The 22,632-nt window shown below is 37.4% G+C and overlaps 1 protein-coding gene across 1 annotated transcript in view; it reads left to right on the plus strand.

The window, feature by feature from the left end:
- Positions 1-22,632, plus strand: part of LOC108717881 (interferon gamma receptor 1) — a 75,598-nt gene that overhangs the window by 45,218 nt on the left and 7,748 nt on the right. Inside the window, exons 6-7 of the mRNA XM_018265300.2 lie at positions 5,156-5,312; positions 17,053-17,171. Of these exons, the coding sequence (XP_018120789.1) occupies positions 5,156-5,312; positions 17,053-17,171 (276 nt within the window). The remainder of the gene's footprint in view (positions 1-5,155; positions 5,313-17,052; positions 17,172-22,632) is intronic.

Raw genomic sequence — 22,632 nt, forward strand, 5'->3', positions numbered from 1 at the left:
TAGCTTTATTCTTTTTTTTTCAGGCTTTTTTTTTTGTTGTTGCAATTTTTTATATGTCAGAATGTGTACAAAAATATATGTTTTTGGGGGGTCTTGTGCTGTTAGGGGGTCTTGTGGCACAATATACAGTCACTGGTTTATGTTCACAGAAGGCGAAAAGACAATTTTCAGAAATGTCATAAAAAACGCTGCCTTAGCGTAACTTTGCAGTACGATAGTTTGGAGTAGAAAGACATAATTACCTATTTTGTATTTGTCAGAATGTGTACTTTCTAAAAATATATGGTTTTGGGGGTCTATATGCTGTTAAGAGGGTATTGTGGCTCAATACGCTGTCACAGGCCATTCTTCACAGAAGGTGAAAAGACAGGGAAGAAAATTCAAATGCACTCATTTTATTTGGGGGTCCGCACATGCCAGCTGCTTTGGTTTATCTATACATATTGGGCATCAAACTGTTCAGTAGACCCTTGGCATCAATATTTAGGGTGTTTTACAATTGTATGTTACAAATTGGGTGAGATAAATGTGACCAATTGCAATATTTTTAGACAATTTTCAGAAATGTCAAAAACCGCTGCATTTATCGAAGCTTTGCAGTAAGGTAGTTTGGAGTAGAAAGACATAATTACCCATTTTAGATTCGTCAGAATGTGTACTTTCCAAACTTATATGGTTTTGGGGGTCTATGTGCTGTTAGGAGGGTCTTTTGGCAAATAATACATAGTCACGTGTCATACTTCACAGAAGGCGAAAAGACAGCGGAGAAAATTCAAATACACAAATTTTTTGGGGGTCCGCACATGCCAGCTGCTTTGGTATATCTATGCATATTGGGCATCAAACTGTTCAGTAGACCCTTGGCGTCAATATTTAGGGTGTTTTACAATTGTATGTAACAAATTAAGTGAGATAAATGCGACCAATTGCAATATTTTTAGACAGTTTTCAGAAATGTCATAAAAACCACTGCATTTAGCGTAGCTTTGCAGTAAGGTAGTTTGGAGTAGAAAGACATAATTACCCATTTTAGATTCGTCAGAATGTGTACTTTCCAAAAATATATGGCTTTTAGGGGTTACCATAACTTTTTGTAGCTTTTATCCTATATAAAACTGGTAATGTTTGGAAATTTGTGTAAATGTAAGACATCAAATAAGTATGCAAAAGGTAGACCCCAGATCTTTACATGCCACGTAATTCGATAATCCTATGTACATTGGGCATCAAACTGTTCAGAGGACCCCAGGCTTTCATATTTGGGGTGATTTATCTTGATACCTAATAGTATGTATGAAATAAGGTGCTGCAGGTGGAAGTTTTGATTTGATTTTTGGAAATGTCCCCAAAATTGGCAAATTTAGGAAAGATTTGTGGCTTGGTGCTTTGGGGTAGAAAGACATGCATGTTTCTACCTTTGCCCACCTCAAAATGATGTAAATGTGTTGATTTTGCAGCACCTGAAATGATAGACTAAATGGGGGTCTTCCTTTTGAGGCCCCTATATGCCACGTGCTTAGGTACACCTATACATATTGGGCATCAAACTGTTCAGCGGACCCTAGGCTTTCATATTTGGGGTCATTTGTCTTGTTAACCAATAGTATGTTCGATATAAGATGCTGCAGGGTGGAAGTTTTGAGGTGATTTTTGGAAATGTCCCCAAAATTGGCAAATTTAGGAAAGATTCGCGGCTTGGTGCTTTGGGGTAGAAAGACATGCATACCCAATTTAGATTCGGGGGAATGTGTACTTTCTGAAAATATATGGTTTTCTGGGGTGAACGTACTTTTTTCTACCTTTGCCCTCCCCAAAATGATGTAAATGTGTTGATTTTGCAGCACCTGAAATGACAGACCAAATGGGGGTCTTCCTTTTGAGGCCCCTATATGCCACGTGCTTAGGTACACCTATACATATTGGGCATCAAACTGTTCAGCGGACCCTAGGCTTTCATATTTGGGGTCATTTGTCTTGATAACCAATAGTTTGTTTGATATAAGATGCTGCAGGGTGGAAGTTTTGAGGTGATTTTTGGAAATGTCCCCAAAATTGGCAAATTTAGGAAAGATTTGCGGCTTGGTGCTTTGGGGTAGAAAGACATGCATACCGAATTTAGATTCGGGGGAATGTGTACTTTCTGAAAATATATAGTTTTCTGGGGTGAACGTACTGTTTCCTACCTTTGCCCACCGCAAAATGATGTAAATGTGTTGATTTTGCAGCACCTGAAATGATAGACTAAATGGGGGTCTTCCTTTTGAGGCCCCTATATGCCACGTGCTTAGGTACACCTATACATATTGGGCATCAAACTGTTCAGCGGACCCTAGGCTTCCATATTTGGGGTCATTTGTCTTGTTAACCAATAGTATGTTCGATATAAGATGCTGCAGGGTGGAAGTTTTGAGGTGATTTTTGGAAATGTCCCCAAAATTGGCAAATTTAGGAAAGATTTGCGGCTTGGTGCTTTGGGGTAGAAAGACATGCATACCCAATTTAGATTCGGGGGAATGTGTACTTTCTGAAAATATATAGTTTTCTGGGGTGAACCTACTGTTAGTGGAATGTTTGGCCTTGAAATCAGAAGTATGCCGTTTTGTGGGGCGGTGCTTTGGAAATTTGCTAGTGTACTGCTTGTAGATTTTGATCTATATAAGTGAGAAATCTCAATAAAACTATATATATTTGGTATTGTTGCGTTCAGGAGACATAGACCTTTCTAAATCTGCTGTGTTCTCGTACATAAAATAAATGATGTTTCTGATATATGTAATTGTACTATGTGAAACCTGATTTTTTTCATTTTATTAGGCACTTTGAAGCCTATATTTTTTTACAGAAGTTGAATTACACAAAAATTCTAGCATATTTTGAAAGCTCAGGTTGTCCTGAAAAAAACATATATTGTTTCCCTGGTTAAACTAAAAGACCCCCCCAGGAAAGGCTCTTAAAGTGAAAGAAGAGCAATTGAAGTACCAAATCAGCCAAATTGTCTGGCAGCGAAAAGGTTAAGATATCAAGATCCAAATTACAGAAAATCTGTTATTGGGAAAACCCCAGATACCAAGCATTCTGGATAACAGGTCCCGTACCTGTAATTGAACAGTTAGCTAACACAATTCGTAATAAAGAAGATATCTCTGGAATACAAATTATGGGCACAAACCATAAAATTGCTTTATATTCAGATGATTTATTAATCTTTGTCACCTAGCCACACACTCACTCCCCTCCTTAATGGTAGAACTTAAAAAAATGTGAACAATATAGCAAATTAAGATATAGTTTGGTATATATTGGTATATATGTAACATTACAAAAGCATACCGAACTAACATTACAAATACACTTTTAAATTGAGAAAGGAGGCAATAAAGCAGACCAGGGGGGTGGGGAAAAGGGGGGCCCAGATTGTGGGTTCTGCTTCCTCTATAGCTAATAAAAAAACCTCCTTTCCAGCTGCTCTCTTACCTGCGTCAAGCAAAGGGGATGCATTCGGGCGGGGGGGATGCAAGTTGGACAGGGAGTGGGTGGGGCAGTGGCACAACATGTGTAGGGCAGAGGAGGGATGGGCGGATGGAAATTTTTTTTCAAGGGGGACCAGCGCACTCTAGTTACGCCACTGCAATAAAGTATATATATATATCCTGGTTTGGTCACATTCATTTAATAAAAATAAACATTACCAAGAATTCTCTGTCAAACTTTTTTTTTGTGTGTTACACACAGCACTCTCAGCTTTTGTGTGGGCTGGGTCAAAACCCAGGTTAAATAAAAATATTCTAACAATGCATGAATAGCAAGGTGGTTTGGATCTCACAAATCAGCTTCAAGCTTGATTGTAGAATGTTTACAAAGCCATAATAGGAAAAAATGCATCTATTAAACAGTCATTAGTGGGAAGACATTTGCAAGCATTGTGGTAACTAAAACCTTTCCTTAGATAAAAAGCAGTTCTTTACTTCCTAAAATTTGGCAGAAAACATTAGCTCAAGCAGACCAATATCTGTAAAGTGCTTTTTATTTGATCACTTGTGATGATTCTCTATCATCGATTATTTGCAATCACAACCTCCCTCCTGATGTAACTAAAGGTACATTCCTAGATAGACAATATAATGAAAACCTAACCTGTTCCAAATATTAGTAAAGAAAAAAAGTAAGAAAAAATAGGCTCCCTGCATCCTATATGTGGTTGTGCCAATTACACGCCTTTCTGGAACTCTATAATTGGGGGCAGACTTATCAAAGTGTGAGATTAGAACTCACCATAGAAAAACTCTCACTTTCTATTCATTCCTATGGGATTTTTAGAATCGTATTTATCAATTTGATAAATATGCTTTTAATGGCAACATCAGGTAGAAGAGATATTCTGTAGGACACCCCCTCATCCTTAGTATTGGCACTGGATTTTACTGGGTAGGGGGACTTGCATTGGGTATTCTTGCCCTGGTATCTAATCTAGACCACGAGTGTTTATATGGTATCTATGTTTATTGTAAAGACATTCAACAGCTTTGGTGCTATTTCATGTGCATTAACTATTGCTTGTGATATCTGATTAGACTGTGTTATTGCTGCTGTTAGTAACCCTCTATTCTGCTAAGATTTCAGTTAAACCTGACATGGAGAGCTGTTATGGAGCTATAGCTATAAGATTTAAGTTATTTTTACTAGTACATTTACATTTTGGCTCAGAGAATGAACATTATAAGAACAGAACACTATAGGATTTAATACTGAGCAGGTTTTAGTACAATAGATCAGGTGGCCATAGACGCAGAGATCCGCTCGTCTGGCGTCATCGCCAAATGAGCGGATCTCTCCCCTATATGCCCACATTGAAGTTGGTGATGCCGGACTGACCACAATGCATCTGAAACGGGCGGTCAGATCGCGGACCGCATACACACACAGATGCGGCCATGACCCATACACGCACAGATGCGGCCACGACCCAACGGGATTTTTTAACCTACCCGATCCAGATCTGGCCGACTTTCGGGGAAGCCTGTCTGATGGCCCCACACACGTGCCAATAAGCTGCTGACTCATAAAAAGACTGTAAAACCATGAAAACTAGCCAATTAAAATATAAGATGTTGCAAACCGTAGTTGAATAAATTAACCAAATAATGTTTTCTTGCAGGTTTCAGATTCACAATGTGATGAATTTGGGTGCACAGCATACCTTAAAAACATCATGAAAGATAAAACCTACTGCATTTCTGCTCAAGGCAAATCTGTTTCTTGGGTTGTTGATGGAGAAAAGTCCCATGAAATCTGTTTGTATGTAGAAAACAAAAGTAAGTTCATGTTCCACCTATTTCATTACATTTATATTTTTAAGGTCTTCATTCAAAAAACAAAATAAAATAAAAGCAAAGGAATAACTACTGAGAGAGCAGACCCCAAAAATGTGGGGGAAGGGTCACAGGTGATCAGTGGTTTTGCATGTGGCTTGGGTCACCTTCTTTTTTCTGCTGGGGGCCCCAACATTTTTTGGGGGGAGAGGTTAGACTCCTGTTTAAAAAAACATCATACGCAATCAATTTTATTTGTTTTTAGTTCTCTACAAAGTTTTGCCTTGTTTTATTTTTATTAACATGTATTTTTAGAGTGCCAACATATTTCACACAGCTGTAAAATACATTTGTTTATACAAAGAACATACAGAATTAGACTCTGTGCAAAATCTCTTACAATCTTAATGGGGAAGGGATTGAGAAACAAGAAACAAGGTGTGGGAGTGGGCAAGATCAGAAATAAGCAAGGTAGTGAAAGCCAGTGCAGAAATTGGCAGAGTGTCATGGCAGAGGAGTAGGGGTTGCTGAGGTGTATAAGCAAAGCAGTTTACTACATACTCAGTTGACTACATATCAATATTGACTGTTTATTCAGTTCAAGGTTATCTTTACAGTTATTGCATAATACAATTACATGGCATACCTTTTATCACATTTCTGTGAATAGACAACTGTCACGTTCAACTAATAAACAAATTGCCCTGTCAGAGTTTTTTCGCGCCTTTGGGGGGTTGAGGTAGGGGGGTTGATAGGGAGTGGGCAGGGAATTAGGGTCTGGGTGGGGGAGAAATCCGTGAGTCTAATGCAGGAGTGCCCATACTTTACTGATGCAAGGTCTACTTTAAGTGATGATGTCTCATTATGATCTACATCCATAAAAGCATTGTTAGCATTCTGTTTTCACTTGAGTACAATTAACCTTTTGGCCTGCATAAATAAAAAGCATAGAAAATAAAGTGCTAAATTCCTCAAAAATTCATTGAGGAGGGGGATTTAACAGAGAGAATAAAATATAGTATAGTATTTTTATACTTTATTGGCACCCACCGTGATTATTGACAGTGATAATAGTGTTCTTTTAATTTAACTTAAAAGAAGAGGACCCAAAAAAGTGAAATTTGAAAATTTGAAAATAAAAATAAAAATAAAAAATAAAATAAAAAAGAGTGAAAAAAATGTGAATTATTCAGTGAATTTATAAGTGCAAACGATTTATCTCCAAGTGATAGTGAATGCAGTATCATTCATTTCTTAAACACATTCATTGTGCAATTGGTGAATATTAATGTGATTAGTGAATATTTAGTGTGGGTTAGACTTCCCCTTCGATTTTGCTCGTTTAAAATCCACACTATATAGGTTAGAGGAAAGGAAACGTAAAATACTTTGCCACAATTCCGGTACAACCGGTTGTGCAGCTCACTCACCAAATGTGAGTTAAGGGAGAGCGTCTGATAAGTCCTGTTCGCACTGTTTCCACTTTTTTTCTACTCTCCGGGTTGTTGCAATAGGGATAAAAATAGAGAGGGGCATGTGCAGGGATCACTTTAAAACAGTTTAATAGAATAAAAATACACTCACAAACATGATCGGTAAAACTGCAAAAGGATAGGTAAAAGTCCCACGAAAGTCGCTGTGTCTCCTTGGCGTCCCTCGGAGGATACAGACGTCTCTTTGGATCGGGTACTCCTGCAAATAGTTAGCGTGGTCCTTTTCGCTTACGCGTTTCGCCTGAATGGCTTCTTCCTGAGCGATAATGTCCACATACTTTCTTGCCCCTTTATTTCCTGTGCGCTCTCAACCAAACTTACAACAACTTTATTTACAACTGTTCCAGTGCATTTAAGCACTGTTCTTTATACAACTAGTACATATCGTAGCTTCAAAAATCCTACCCTCATATTTCTACACCCAAAGGGATTCAGTGCACCTATTTACACATTTAAAAATAATTTTAAATAGACATATGTATTCACCGTTTCTACAGCATTTAAAATCCATTTAAAAAAGTTTAAAAAACTTGGAATCAAACATTAGTCTTAGCGATAATTGTCACATTAAATACTTGTCACACTCTCAAGTATAGCCTATATGACACCGCTCTTGTTTTTTACTTATATTTCAAAGTATCATAATCTATTTAGGTCTCCTGATAAGACCTGAAAAATGTGGCAATTATTTCCTTATCTATAATTGCCTAAGGGAAGTATCAATTAACATTGCGAAAGTAACAGTTTCAATTCCCATAGTGTTATCAGTGAAATATAGTTACATTCAGGATTAATGTGACTATATTAATTATTTATTTGTCTAAAAACGCTTTAAGATTAAAATCTATATTTAACCCCAAAGGGGTAAGGGATTTTATCCTATGTATCCACCAGCTTTCTCTTTGTAGGGTTTTGGTCACCAGGTTCCCTCCTCTCCAGTTCTTTTTAACCTTTTCTATACCCCACCATTTTAAACCTGACGGATTTTTGTTATGTTTTTCTGCAAAATGTTTGGATACGGAATGCTTTATATTTCCTTTTTTTATATTATTTATGTGTTCTCCTATCCTTTCCTTTATCTTTCTATTTGTTTTCCCTACATATTGAAATCCGCAGGGACATTCTAAACCATATATAATATTAGCTGTTTCACATTTAATCAAATCCTTTATTTCAAATGTTTCATTTGTTACTTTACTTATAAATGTCTTATATTTTGTAGTGTGTCTGCATGCTTTGCATAAGCCACAGGGGAAGAAACCTGGATATTTTTCTTTTATGGTAATATCTGTATTTCCTGTCCGTACTAGTTTCTGTCTAATATTTGGGGCCCTTTGAAATATGACTTTTGGTTTTGTTGGAAGGACCGATTGTAGTTCCTTATCAGTGCTTAATACATTCCAGTGTCTTTCAATTATTTTATTTATTTCCCTGGCCTTTGTATTATATTGTGTAACAAAGCACATATTAAAGGAATCTTTCTCGTTTTCTTTCTTTTTTATTTCCTTGTCTTTTTTGTATTCAAGCATTTCCTCCCTATTTTCCTGTCTTATCTTTTCACATGATTCTTCTATGTCCTTTTCTTTGTAGCCTCTTTCTGTGAATCTTTCTTTGAGAATATCACACTGTTTATCATAATCTCTTAAATTGCTGCAGTTCTTCCTCACTCTTCTAAATTGGCCTTTTGGAATATTTTTTATCCATTGTGGATTATGATTACTAGATGCCAAAATATAAGTATTCGTGTCTACTTCTTTAAAAAAGGTTTTAGTGTGTATTTTTTCATCTTCTATAAAGATATGTAGATCCAGGAATTCTATTTCTTCTGGGCTATATTTCAATGTAAAATCCAAGTTAAAATCATTCTTATTGATCCTTTCTATAAAATGCATTAGTTCCACTTCACCCTTGGTCCAGATTAGTATAATATCATCTATGTAGCGTTTCCAGAGTACGAGGTCCGCGTCCTGTATCTCGGGTCCCAAAAACATCTCCTCCCAGAATCCCATAAAAAGATTTGCATAACTGGGCGCGAACCTCGTACCCATTGCTGTCCCGCAGGTTTGTAAATAATAACTTCCCTCATACCAAAAATAATTATGCTGTAGAATAAATTGTATACTATTTAAAATAAATTCCTTCGATTCCAGACTTATTTCTTCATCTTTGTTTAGGTAATGTTGTATTGCTCGTATTCCCTGCTCATGTCGTATGCTAGTATAAAGTGCTTTAACATCTAAAGTTACTAGCAGCCAATTTTTCTCCCATTTTTGATTTGTCAATAAATTAAGTATTTGCGTTGAGTCCTTTAAATAGGAGGGCAATTGATTTACGAACGGTTGAAGTTTTGTATCAATGTAGTGGGAAAGGTTGCTAGTTAGGGAATTTATGCCTGAAATAATGGGTCTTCCTGGTGGTGTGACTGGATTCTTGTGAATTTTTGGAAGAATGTAGAATACAGGGGTCACCGGATATTTACTTATAACATATTCTTTTTCTGTTCTATTTATTATTCCTTCTGTTTCAGCTTTCTCTATAAGTTTTTCCAATTTTTTTTTAAAAATTTCACCAGGATTATTTTCTAATTTTCTATATGTGCTAGTGTCATTTAATAATTTCAGGCATTCTTTGTTGTAGTCCTCTGTGTTCATGATCACAGTCCCCCCCCATTTATCCGCTGGTTTTATTGTTATTAATTTGTTTTCTGATAGTTCTTTTAGGGCTAGTCTTTCTTGTTTCGATATATTATTATTAGAGGGTCGTTTTTTCTCCCCTCCTAGTTTTTCTAAGTCCCTTAATATTAATTTTTCATACATCTCTATTGCTTTTCCTTTTTCTTGAGAGGGTATAAAAGTAGACTTCTTTTTGACTGTTACATTTTTCCCTTTTATCTCATTTTCATAATTTCTTGTTTCTGCATTTCTATTCAAAAAGTATTTTTTAAGTGTCAACTTACGAATAAATTTCTGTGCATCTATGAATAAGTTGAAACTGTTAGGTTTATTTGTGGGTGCGAAATTCAGTCCTTTCTCTAATACTTTTTCTTGTGCTTTTGTTAAATTTGTTGTACTAAGATTAAATATCCCATTTGTTCTTCCCTTTGTTGTAGTTTCTTCTACATTATTCTCTTTTTCTTTATTTATTCTTCCTTTTTGTTTGTCTTTATTTGTCCTTAATGTTCCCGTCTGTCTCTTTCTTTCTGACCTTTGTGTTTCACATATGTCCAATTCCCCCCTCCCATCCGGTATTGTTCTTTCTGTGTCCATTGTTTTTCTCTCTCTTTTTCTAAGTGATTTGTTCTTTCCCAAAACTTCTCTTTGTTGTGTGTTCGGTGACCTCCCCCTAAAAAATACTTATTTCCATACATATATGTTTCTTTTTCTTTCCTTCCATTATCCATTGTGTATCTATTTTGAGTTGTGTAATGTATTTTTTTCGGGGACCCAAGTTTTGCTCCCTTCGTTTTCTCTGAGTGTTTTTGATAGTTTCTACTTTCTATGTCATGGATATTTCTGGTATTATTCGAACATCCATTATCTAATTTCTGGGAGTTGAACTTTTTCTTATTACTTCCTCCATTCCCTCTCCTGTAGTCTTCTTTATCTCTTCCGAATTTCTTTCTCTTAATATCAATCACTTCTCGTTCTAATGTATTGAGTCTTTCAGTTACTTTTAATTCGAGGGTTTTAAACTCCTCGAGTTCTTTGAAAGGTTCGATTTCCTTACGGTATTCACCTATTTCTTTACCTAATTCGTCCAACTCTTTTCCGTGTTTTTGTATAATTAGTTTCATTAGGTTATTGCTACAATCTTCTAATATTTTATTCCAGCTTTTTGTAAAATCTGTGTCCTCTAAACCAAACGTGGGGTTTTTGTGTAATCTTAAACCTCGTGGGATTCTACCACATTCTAAGTATTTCTGTAATGTTGTTTTATCCCACCATATCTTTAATTCTTTTTTCATTGCACCTTCTATCTTATATAAAATGTCCACCATTTCAATGTCTACCAAGTGTTCTGGGTCATCTTCTAACTCATTATCCAAATCCCCAAAAATATCATTAAAGTCATAATTCTTATGTGATCTAAATGCAAACATTCTGTATTTCACCAAAGTCCAAGGTTACTGAGGAGAGGACAAAATCCAAATATATCAGGTTGTATCCAAGGACAAACTTTGGTTTCCCCACAGTTCAGCACTTGCAGGTCCTCCTCCACCTGTTTGAGACGATCTCCAAGTACAGAAAATAAAGTGCTAAATTCCTCAAAAATTCATTGAGGAGGGGGATTTAACAGAGAGAATAAAATATAGTATAGTATCCCTTAGGCAATTATAGATAAGGAAATAATTGCCACATTTTTCAGGTCTTATCAGGAGACCTAAATAGATTATGATACTTTGAAATATAAGTAAAAAACAAGAGCGGTGTCATATAGGCTATACTTGAGAGTGTGACAAGTATTTAATGTGACAATTATCGCTAAGACTAATGTTTGATTCCAAGTTTTTTAAACTTTTTTAAATGGATTTTAAATGCTGTAGAAACGGTGAATACATATGTCTATTTAAAATTATTTTTAAATGTGTAAATAGGTGCACTGAATCCCTTTGGGTGTAGAAATATGAGGGTAGGATTTTTGAAGCTACGATATGTACTAGTTGTATAAAGAACAGTGCTTAAATGCACTGGAACAGTTGTAAATAAAGTTGTTGTAAGTTTGGTTGAGAGCGCACAGGAAATAAAGGGGCAAGAAAGTATGTGGACATTATCGCTCAGGAAGAAGCCATTCAGGCGAAACGCGTAAGCGAAAAGGACCACGCTAACTATTTGCAGGAGTACCCGATCCAAAGAGACGTCTGTATCCTCCGAGGGACGCCAAGGAGACACAGCGACTTTCGTGGGACTTTTACCTATCCTTTTGCAGTTTTACCGATCATGTTTGTGAGTGTATTTTTATTCTATTAAACTGTTTTAAAGTGATCCCTGCACATGCCCCTCTCTATTTTTATCCCTATTGCAACAACCCGGAGAGTGGAAACAGTGCGAACAGGACTTATCAGACGCTCTCCCTTAACTCACATTTGGTGAGTGAGCTGCACAACCGGTTGTACCGGAATTGTGGCAAAGTATTTTACGTTTCCTTTCCTCTAACCTATATAGTGTGGATTTTAAACGAGCAAAATCGAAGGGGAAGTCTAACCCACACTAAATATTCACTAATCACATTAATATTCACCAATTGCACAATGAATGTGTTTAAGAAATGAATGATACTGCATTCACTATCACTTGGAGATAAATCGTTTGCACTTATAAATTCACTGAATAATTCACATTTTTTTCACTCTTTTTTATTTTATTTTTTATTTTTATTTTTATTTTCAAATTTCACTTTTTTGGGTCCTCTTCTTTTAAGTTAAATTAAAAGAACACTATTATCACTGTCAATAATCATGGTGGGTGCCAATAAAGTATAAAAATACTATACTATATTTTATTCTCTCTGTTAAATCCCCCTCCTCAATGAATTTTTGAGGAATTTAGCACTTTATTTTCTGTACTTGGAGATCGTCTCAAACAGGTGGAGGAGGACCTGCAAGTGCTGAACTGTGGGGAAACCAAAGTTTGTCCTTGGATACAACCTGATATAATTAAATTAAAAGCATAGCAGGGCTCATTCCCCCACTGTGGTCTTGGCGGCATCTTGGGTGATAAATGATCGTATTTTGGATATGTTTCTTAGGTGAAAGTGATATTCACATAGAAATACCAGACAGGCAGAAAGAGACCCGAGTTAAGAGCTCTGGGTTGAGATCAGGAGAGATAGATCTGAGTATCGTCAGCATAGAGGTGCTTTTGGAAACCATATCAGTTGATTAGCTTACTGAGGGAGGAAGTAAAGAGGGAGAATAATAAGGAGCCCAGGACAGAGCCTTGAGGAACCCAAATAGAAAGAGGTAGGTTATACTCCATTGTAGGAGAAACTGATGGAATTATTCATGAGGTAAGAAGAGAACCAGAACAAGGCCGCTTTGCAAAGGCCAAGTGAATGAGGAGGAGAGGATGATCCAAATTCTCAAATGCATGATATCTGATAGATCAAGTAGTATTATTAGTGAGATGTTGTCATAACTAAACAATGGTGAATTTCCAGAAGGTAGAAGCCTGTATGCTGGGTAACCCAGATAACACCCATTAACTGCAGGATTAACAGCAGAAGCCATGGTAAAGTAAAGGAAGACACAAAGTAAAGGAAACATACAAACAGAATTGCAAAACTGAAACGCCTGAGTTGAGATAGAAGACTGAGCAAAGTCAAGTTATGGGCTGAAAAGGTCAGTGCAGGCACAAGACTAGCAAAGTCTGAAAGGCAGGCAAAGTTCAGTGGCAGGCAGCAGTCAATCATGGTCGAGTTACAGGAAGCTTTCAGGGAGCCAGCACAGGAACAGGCACAGATGCTGAGGCAAGTGACTGCTTGTTGGGCCAAGAGGCAAGTGATTGCCCTCATCTGCCTCTGTGTCTGACGAACAAAGACAACTCTTGTGGAACCAGCACAGGCACTGGGAGAGGAATTGGACCAAACCTCTGGAGAATCGGCAGGGGTGGAAAGGCTGGAACCTGAAAGTGTGTACTTGAATCAGTGGCTGAACTGCAGGCACAGGTACACATGATGAACTTAGAAGTAAAAGCTGTAGGTATTTTATCCTCATCAGAGTCAATATCTTCCCACTCCATCATCATAAATATCATCTTCACAGTTACTCTACTCAGAAACATCCTCCCAGTAAATTTTATCTTCATTACTCAGAGAACCAGTCGGACTAGCAGGCTGAAAGTTACTTTGGGGGCCTCGCCAGTTGAAAAGTCTGAATAGAATTATGAACTGAACTGGAAAGAAAATATCAAAAGGGACTGGCTATAAATCCCCTGTGAAGGCAGTTTTTAGAATGTAAAGAAAAGAACAGGGGGGTCCTCTATAAAGTGAGCCTCTTTATCAGTGCATGCTTCTACCCAGTCTTGAGCTTTACCCTCAATGAGAAACAAGATAATAAGTCATCTTCATAGAATTGGGTGCTTGCTTGAGAAAAGGAATAATAGCAAACTTCCTACATGTGAGTAGGAAATCAGAAAAAAAGTTCCATCTTCCCCTTCATACTTCTTAAAAGATGAGAGCCACTGAGCAGAGAGTTGCAGTTTATCCTATTCATAGAGGGGTTACCAGCGGCTCTGTTTTGTGTGACTTGATCATACTGTCATGTCTGTGCTATTCTGCCACCTGTAATAGGTGTCTGTGCTGGTCTGTCACCTGTAATGGGTGTCTGTGCTGGTCCTCCACCTGTAATGGGTGTCTGTGCTGGTTTGCCATCTGTAATGGGTGTAAAGGGACTTGTCCTGGCTCTCAACTTTGACGATTAATAGATCCCGATGATTCTGATGGCTCACCCTGTGCTGACTCATCTAGTTCAATGGCTAGAGCAGGGGTGCCCGAGACGTTGATCAAGGTCTACCAGTCGATCAATTCAAAATTCTTGGTAGACCGCAACTGCTCTTTTAAATGCGCACGGCAGGGCAGAGTGAGCGGTGATTCTTCAGTCACGAAACCGGCTGCGAGTGAAAAGTTTGGGGACTAAAACAATCTGCTGTGGGCTACACTACCTTACACGCACCGTGTACCTGTGTAGGACAGCCTGGCAGAAGCAGTGTCAGTAGGAGAAAGCCAGGTTTCTGTAATTACAAGTAGGTTGAAGGAATTAGTAAAGAAATGGTCATGTATTTCAGTGAGTTTGTTGCAAACGGAGTGGGCGTTCCAGAGAGCACAGGAAAGCTGAACTGTGTTCTTGGGTATAAGGATAAGAATTCTGTGAAGTTGGGATTTACACAGAATGGAATGGGACTGTGGCCATAACAATGATGGCATAAGGGCTAGGGTTTGGTGAAATGTCCATGGCTGCCAGTAACAGAAAGAAGAGAAAAGCTAAGTGAGAATAGTATTTGTAAAATCTTGTATGAAGAAAAGGAGTTACCTGGAACAACAGAACAGAATTCTTTGTATACTTCATGTGAGGAGGTGGAAGGAGAGGGAAAGTAGAGAGGCTGAAATTTCTATACCTTTGTGAGGAGGAGGTGGGAGAGAATTTTTTTAGGATGCATGAAAGTGTGAAGAGGAGAAATGTAGGATAAAACATTTGGAGAGTATGAAGTAACAAACTGGCAGGTGCAAACAAATCTGCTTTCTTGTTATTCTGGATTCTTCAGTGTTGTTTGCAGAGAATTCAATGCCTTGAGCCTTGCCATTGCCTTGCTTAACAGCCATATTCCAAGCACTTGTGAAATATGTTTGCACTAGCCATGCCCATGACTCTTTGCTGGTCCAGGATTTATATGCAACTCATTGGGAGCACCAGAGCTTGATTGACTAATCAATTAGACAGTGATCAAAGTATGCAGGCTGTGTGGGAAAGGGCAGAGTTTTACAGATGCTAGAACCAAGTTGCAAACTTAAACCACCTCTGGTTCTGTCACTGTTCTACCCATGGTGAATTCATAGCCAGTTTCTGTTGCTCCTGCCTTATCTGTCTTCCAAAAGGTCATTTTGGCTAATTACCTATTCCTCTGAGGATGCTGAAGTTGGTCTGTCTATCAATTTACCTGTTGTTTGAAGGGTGCATTATATCCTTGAACAACATAGCCCTCTTCTCAATGACTCCAAGCCTTTTTTCAAGCTAGGCCAAGAGAACTGAAAAGCTAAATTTACACCAGAGTATAGTAGATGTGAACTTCTTGCCATTAAATCTGCCTTTTAAGAATGGTGTCATGCTAGAAGGAGCTCACCATCCTATTATAGTCTATTCTTTTCATAATGTCGGATACTTGAGGACAGACAAAATATTTTACTCCTAGTAGTCTAGGTAGCCTATGCAGATTTCACTTTCATATTACTTTTAGACCTGGGTCTAAGAATTACACAGCAGATGTGTACTTTTATAGATGCTAAAATGTTGCCTGAGATGGCTGCTCCAAAAAAATATTTTGATTCCCTCCCTTCTCTTTTTTCCAATTACTCACTAAGATTTAGGCTTCTGAAAATTGTAACATTAAAATTAAGGGATTTACCCATCCTGGGAACTTCTTTAACATGCAAGATGAAAACATTTTCCCAGATACTGTGCAAGTGGATGTTCATGATGATCCACATTCCAGACATACTGGTTTACTAAAAGCTTGTGAAATTGCCTAAAATGGTCAAAGCTTGGCAACAGTATGTGCTTTCGTGTGACACCTTTTTAAATATTTTCACTCTCAGCCTATATGGTTCTTGCATCATTTATCTATACCTGACACACCTTGGAACAGTATAGCTATGGACTTTATTGTTAAAGTCCCTATTCTCATCAGGTTTCAATATAAATTCTGACTAACAAAGATAGCTTTTTTTGCTTATTTCTGGTCTTCTCTCTGTGGTTGCTATTGCTGAAGCTTGTATTAAGGAGATTGTTTTAGTTTGCATGTATTACGGAAGAGGCTCAAGATTGCCCCCATGAACTCCAATGCCTGAATTTGCAACAAGGGGTAAATAAAATGTTAGTGGCATTTACCCGGGGTAGCACTTAGGCTGGGGGGAGGAGGGAGTGGGATCTATGTAGGGTAGGGGGGTTAGGGTTTTTTTCGTTTAGGGTTGAATTCTCCTTTAAGCCAATTGGATCAATATAACTAAACACAATATGGATTTATGTTTCTTAGTTGCTAACAATTATGATATACCATTTTATTATTACAAAGAAAAATCGTCATTTTTAAATATTAAAAAAATATTTTGGAACAAGGATGTATGATGCGTCGATCTTGACACGGGGACAACTTTTGCCTGTTGACCTTGTTCTTTACTGCTAATTCAGATTTGTCATTTTGGACGTTTTTAAGGGTTTCCTGTCACTTTTCCACAAAGTGCTGCCCTTTTAATACTTTCAATAGCTGTCCCTTTCATGTGATGTGTAGCAGACACTCCTCAATCTAGGTTCTGGCAGAGCTTCAGTATTGCAATTTTAAAGCTCCAGGGACCTGTCACCTAGACATAAAAAGCTTTATACAAGTCCTTTTCAAATTATGCATTTTTTTTTTAAATATACATACCTGTTATAAACTAATTTTACTAATATTAGAGCATTACTAGTATCATTTTTATTATTATAATCTAATTCATTTTAAAGTATCTGCATCTGTAATGCTAATTCTTTTTTTCTTGTTAAGATTTTATGACTCAGAACATCGTAATAGGGATTATCGTTACCTCTTGCTGTGTTCTTTTATCACTTGTGATTGGCATTACACTATTGTTGAAGAGTAATGTCAAAATTCCACCGTCGTTGGTAAGTCGGAACATCATAACCTATGGTGCATATTTGTAATGAAATTGTTTACAAAACAGTAGAACCCACATTTTACTATCTATTTTTCAAGGGACTAGAGAAATAATTAGAGAAATATATGAATGAAACTTAACCTTCAGATATTGAAAGGAGATAAGCAGAGACATTTTTCTTTGGGATACAGTATGTTACAATATGAGACATATTTTGCAAGACCACTCTTTAATTTACTATTTAAAGGGGTAGTTCACTTTTGAGTTATCTTTTAGTATGTTATAGAACGGCCAATTCTAAGTAGCTTTTCAATTGGTCTTCAATATTAATTTTATATAGTTTTTAATTATTTGCCTTTTTCTTCTGACTCTTTCCAGCTTTCAAATGGGGGGTCACTGAACCCTTCTAAAAACAAATGCTCTGTAAGGCTACACATTTGTTTTTACTGCTTCTTTTTATTATTCATCATTCTATTCGGGCCCTCTCCTATTCATATTCCAATCTCTTATTCAAATCAGCGCATGGTTGCTTGGGTAATTTGCACCCAGATTGCTGAAATAGCAAACTGGAGAGCTGCTGAATAAAAAGCGAATTAACACAAAAACCAGAAATAATAAATTAAAACCAATTGCAAATTATTCTAGAATATAATTTTTTCACATCATGCTTAAAGTTAATTTAAAGGTGAACAACCCCTTTAATGAAGGACACTGGCCAAGATATGCATTTGGTTAGCTTTTCAAAAATCTCAAATAGCTGTCCCTCTCAAACGCAGGAACTGTTTTGATGTATAATCTCTCTAAAATGCTGTGGAATTTGTTTTGTGCTATATAAATAAAGAACACTACTTTTTAGGAAAAATCATTAAAGAATTTTGGTGGAAAGTGCATGAAATGCATTATTATATGTGGGTCTGCAAATAAAAAAAACCTGCATCATGTGGGAGAACTTTAAGTTTAATTACAGGTATGGGACCTGATATCCAGAATGCTCTGGACATGGGGTTTTCCGAACAACGGATCTTTCCGTAATTTGGATCTTCATACCTTCTACTGGGTATTCATGTAAACATCAAATAAACCCAATAAGCTGATGTTGCTTTCCAATAAGGATTAATTATATCTTAGTTTGGATCAAGTACAAGGTACTAATTTATTTTTACAGAGAAAAAGGAAATAATTTTTAAAAATTTGGATTATTTGATTATAATGGCGTCTATGGAAGATAAGCCTTTCCGTAATTCGGATCTTCCTGGATAATGGGTTTCGCGGATACTGGATCTCATACCTGTATAAGGAAAGTTTGGGTGAATGTAATATAGGTCGATAGTGAAAATTTTTGCAATGCGAATAGATATTTACATTTTGAACAATATTGCCTTTGAGAAACCTTTGCCCCTAATGCAACAGTAGGAAATAGATTGTGAATATTATAGTTTGATGTGCAGTTTATGTAATAGAATTTCTTATTGTTACATTTGCTCCAAAAGTTTATGCCGTCTTCAAGCAAGTCACAATGCACAATTAAGATTCTCAATGCAATAAAAGTCCAATGAAGAAAATTACATTGCAACAGGCAAATTATTATTTCTATCTGTGCGCAAATTTGTTCCTTTGGCAAATTTATTACATTTTCCCCAGTCAGAAACCAAGAATGAAATTTTGCTTTGCTTTTATACAGATGAGTAATTTTCTCTCAATCTCTCCTTAATTGTCAGGGTTTTTTTCCCAATACCTGTATTTTATGTTTTTGAGTTTTAAAAAAGGAACAATAAGTGGAAACAGTTTTTCTGGATTAATTGTTTGTCAGATAATGTGTATTGAATCCACAGTAGTCAGAATGCACAATAACTCTACTGATCTTTACATTTAAGAGGTCATTACTTAAGTAATGCTCAGCTGGGGGGGGTAGGAATATCGCAGCACTCAAAAGTTGAGAGTGTAGTAGGCATATTGTATCAGCCAAAAATGTTATAAAAACTTGATTATGAATACCCAGACATTTCCATAGTGTCACAAAGTCACCGGCTTTTAAGTGTATAGTTACCATACATAGATGTTCACCCAAACACAGAAATTATCTTGTGTAACCCCCAGATATCTTTAAATTGGGAGCCATTTTACCATATAACATAAGTAACTACATTGTATGCAGTGTAAAGCATCCACACACAGACCCTTTGCTTAAGGATCTTAGATCTCTCTGTTAATAGGGCTAATTGGAATCCCATCAGTTCGCACCTCCATGGGGTTATTCCTAGCAAAAACAAGATTACTTAATTTGCATGAATTTTTGATGAACTGTTCAGCCATAGGATTGATCAGTGTGTATCCCCCTGAAATGCTCTCCAGGGTGATGCTAGTCAGTCTTAAGAATAAATTCCCATCTTAGGACAGTGTAATCAACCTTATTACTACATCTCTTTGTTATAAATCCAAAAAGGATATACTTGCCTATACATTCACTAGTCAATTTCAAGTTTAGGCCATTAATACAAATGTTCTATTGTTTTAGAACATGCAGTCAGGGAGTGGACCCCTTTTATTATGCCACCAAAAAAATCAACGTTTATAATTTTAACATCTTATAGTTTTACTAAAATATCCACACAAATCCTAAATAGACCTTTCAACAATTGTCAATAGTCATTCTTAATCATTTCCCTTTCAAACAATCCGACTAATCTACAGTGTAAACAATTTAATAATTTTCTGTTGTTTGCACATGACTGTTACTCTTTAGCTATGCAAGTTGAATGTGCTATGGTCATTTTCAATGTTGTAAAAACCCTTCACTCCTTGGCTTCTTGGCCTATATCATGGAGACTTTTGGGGCTTCCATGTGGCTGAGATGTGCCTGGAAAGCTGAGGGGAAAAAACGACATAGAAGACGGGGGAGACTTTGCTTTGGATTGAAGGTTAGAAGGGGTGTCGCTTCCCCTTTTGCATGATGCCGCTCAGCAGAGGATCCACTAGTTGCTGTGGAATCTCCACCAGTCTCCCCCCATAACATATTCCAAGTCTATATAGAACTAGGGTCTTGCTGGTTTAGGGGAGGCTGAAGTCATTGCTAGATATCCAGAGTATTATGTGTTCTTCAACCATCTTATTTAACCTTGAGAGTTGGATGCAAAGCAGTCCGGAAACCCTTGCCTTACATAGACAAAAAAAAAAATACCACTGCAGCACCTCTTTGTTGCAAAAAGTGAAAACTTCAGTTTATTAGGGCAGACAACCAGGCAACGTTTCAGGCTTACTCTCGCCCTTTTTCAAGTACAAACTATTTAACCACCCCTTGTGTGGGAGTATACCACACCAGAACCCACCTCCTTAGCACGCATAAATCAATAAAGTATAACCAGTGTAATTAAAGTAATGAGTCCAATTTAGTTCAATAGTCTCTTAGTCTGTTGCTTCAACTTTCAGAAATGTGACAATCCATTACTCATTGTGTCCTGAATAGACATAATGCATACCCATCTCAAGAATAAATATATTGACTAAAAACACAAGGATAGGGATAATAAAAACAGTGGTAACTTTTCCCCAGACAGGAAAATTTCAGATGTACCGTTCTCAATGCAGTCCGGGATCTGGCACCATTTTTTAGTAATACTAAAAACCTTCAAAAGAAAAGAAGGAGCATTAAACAATGGATTATTAAAAACATTTTCATGCTAAAGGGTGTTTTACTGACCAATCATAGAATAACAGGATATTTACCTTAAATTTAAAAAAAATAGTTGTATACTTTTTGTTAAGACCTTTTGGCCAGAGTGTATCCTCAACTTGGGAGTCCCATCAACTACCTGAAATCTAAGTTGGCTAGGTGTGTGTCTGGTTGTATGAAAGTGTGCTGGTATAGGAAGTTCCAAATCATCTTATAGTGGATTTATGTTTTGAGATTCTGTCTTTAACCATTTGTGTTGTTGTCCCAAAATATGCTAGTCCACAGGGGCATTTTTATCAAATAAACCACATATGTGGACTCATAGGTAAAATACAGTTTGAATGATAAAAATTTTCCCAGTATGAGGATGTGTAAAAATATTGCCCTTAATCAAAAAAAAGTAATAAAAAATTCCTTTTTATAGCGTTGCTATGTCTGGGTGTTGTGTTTAACTAATAACCTTTGATTGTTTGGGATGAGTCAATAGAATATGTTCATAGAAAACTTCAGCAGTGTTGAGCTTTAGAGGGTAACCAGAACTTTTTTGCTTCAAGAAATGTTATGAACTTGATATGTTGTATTTAAGAAATTCTACAAGTAGGTAGAATATCTCGTTGTAAGACGCGCCGGGAGATCTGCTTCCTCTCTTACCTCCCGTTCCGGTGAACAGGCACGTACTTCCGCATTCGGTGCTTTCTGACGCTGGCGTTTGACGCTCGCGTCATGATGTTACTATGGGCGCGGAATTCGAATCTTGGGAGTCAATTAATCTTTAAAAGCCCATTCCACCATTTTGTGAGTGCCCAAGCTGGCTTCAGTTTACTGATCCTGCCCAAGTGTATATTCTGACTTTGATATCCTGTTTTTTGACTCCTGTCTGACCTTTGACTTAAATTCCTGCCGCCTGCCTTAAGCCTATTGCCTGATTCTCAACCACGTCTCCTCTAAATCCTTGCCGGTACCTCGTTTACGGACTTCTTAGCCTTTTTTCCTTGTTGGTTTCCGCAGCAGAAAGTCCAGTGAACACCGGAATCCACAGGGATCCCCTGTGCATTTGAGTGTACCCATCATTGTGCAAGATTCCTGATAACGTGAACGTTAGTTAGCTTGGGCCATGGAACTTTCCCAGGCTGCTTCTTCCTCTGCTATTCAGGGTTACTTCGATGTGATGAAATGTCTGGACAGCCAAGAGACTAAACAGGCACATCTTGCTCAAGCTTTGCAGCACATTACCTCGCGTTTGGAGGCACTTCAGATTTCATGGACCACTGCTCACTCTCCACCGCCTGCACCTGCAAAGGTTCCGAACATTCCTGCTCCAGTTCGTTTTTGGGATGACCCAGATGATTGTTGTGGATTCCTGACTCAATGCAAGATCCAGTTTGATTTGGCACCCAACCAATTTACGACGGAGAGGTCTAAAGTGTGTTATAGCCTCGCTCCTCTACAGGGAAAGGCACTTGCTTGGGCTTCTCTGTTACTGGATAGAGACGACCCCTGGTTCATGACTCCACGGCCTTCCTTTCCACATTTCTGCAAATTTTTGATGTTCCGGTTCGGAACTTAATGCCTCTGATCGCCTCATGAAGATCAACCAAGGATCCAATACTGCCTCCGAATATGCCATAATTTCCCAGACTCTGACTGCAGAAGTGTCTTAAAACAACGAGGCACTTATTGCAGCTTTCTAGAGGGGGCTTCATGAGGATCTAAAGGACGAGCTGGTTACTTGGGATCTACCTACCTCTTTTGATGAATTTGTAGTCTTCATTGTCAAGATAGATTCCCGAATGAGAGA

The sequence above is a fragment of the Xenopus laevis genome, chromosome 5S, assembly GCF_017654675.1.
Source record: "Xenopus laevis strain J_2021 chromosome 5S, Xenopus_laevis_v10.1, whole genome shotgun sequence".
In the NCBI taxonomy this organism is placed as follows: domain Eukaryota; kingdom Metazoa; phylum Chordata; class Amphibia; order Anura; family Pipidae; genus Xenopus; species Xenopus laevis.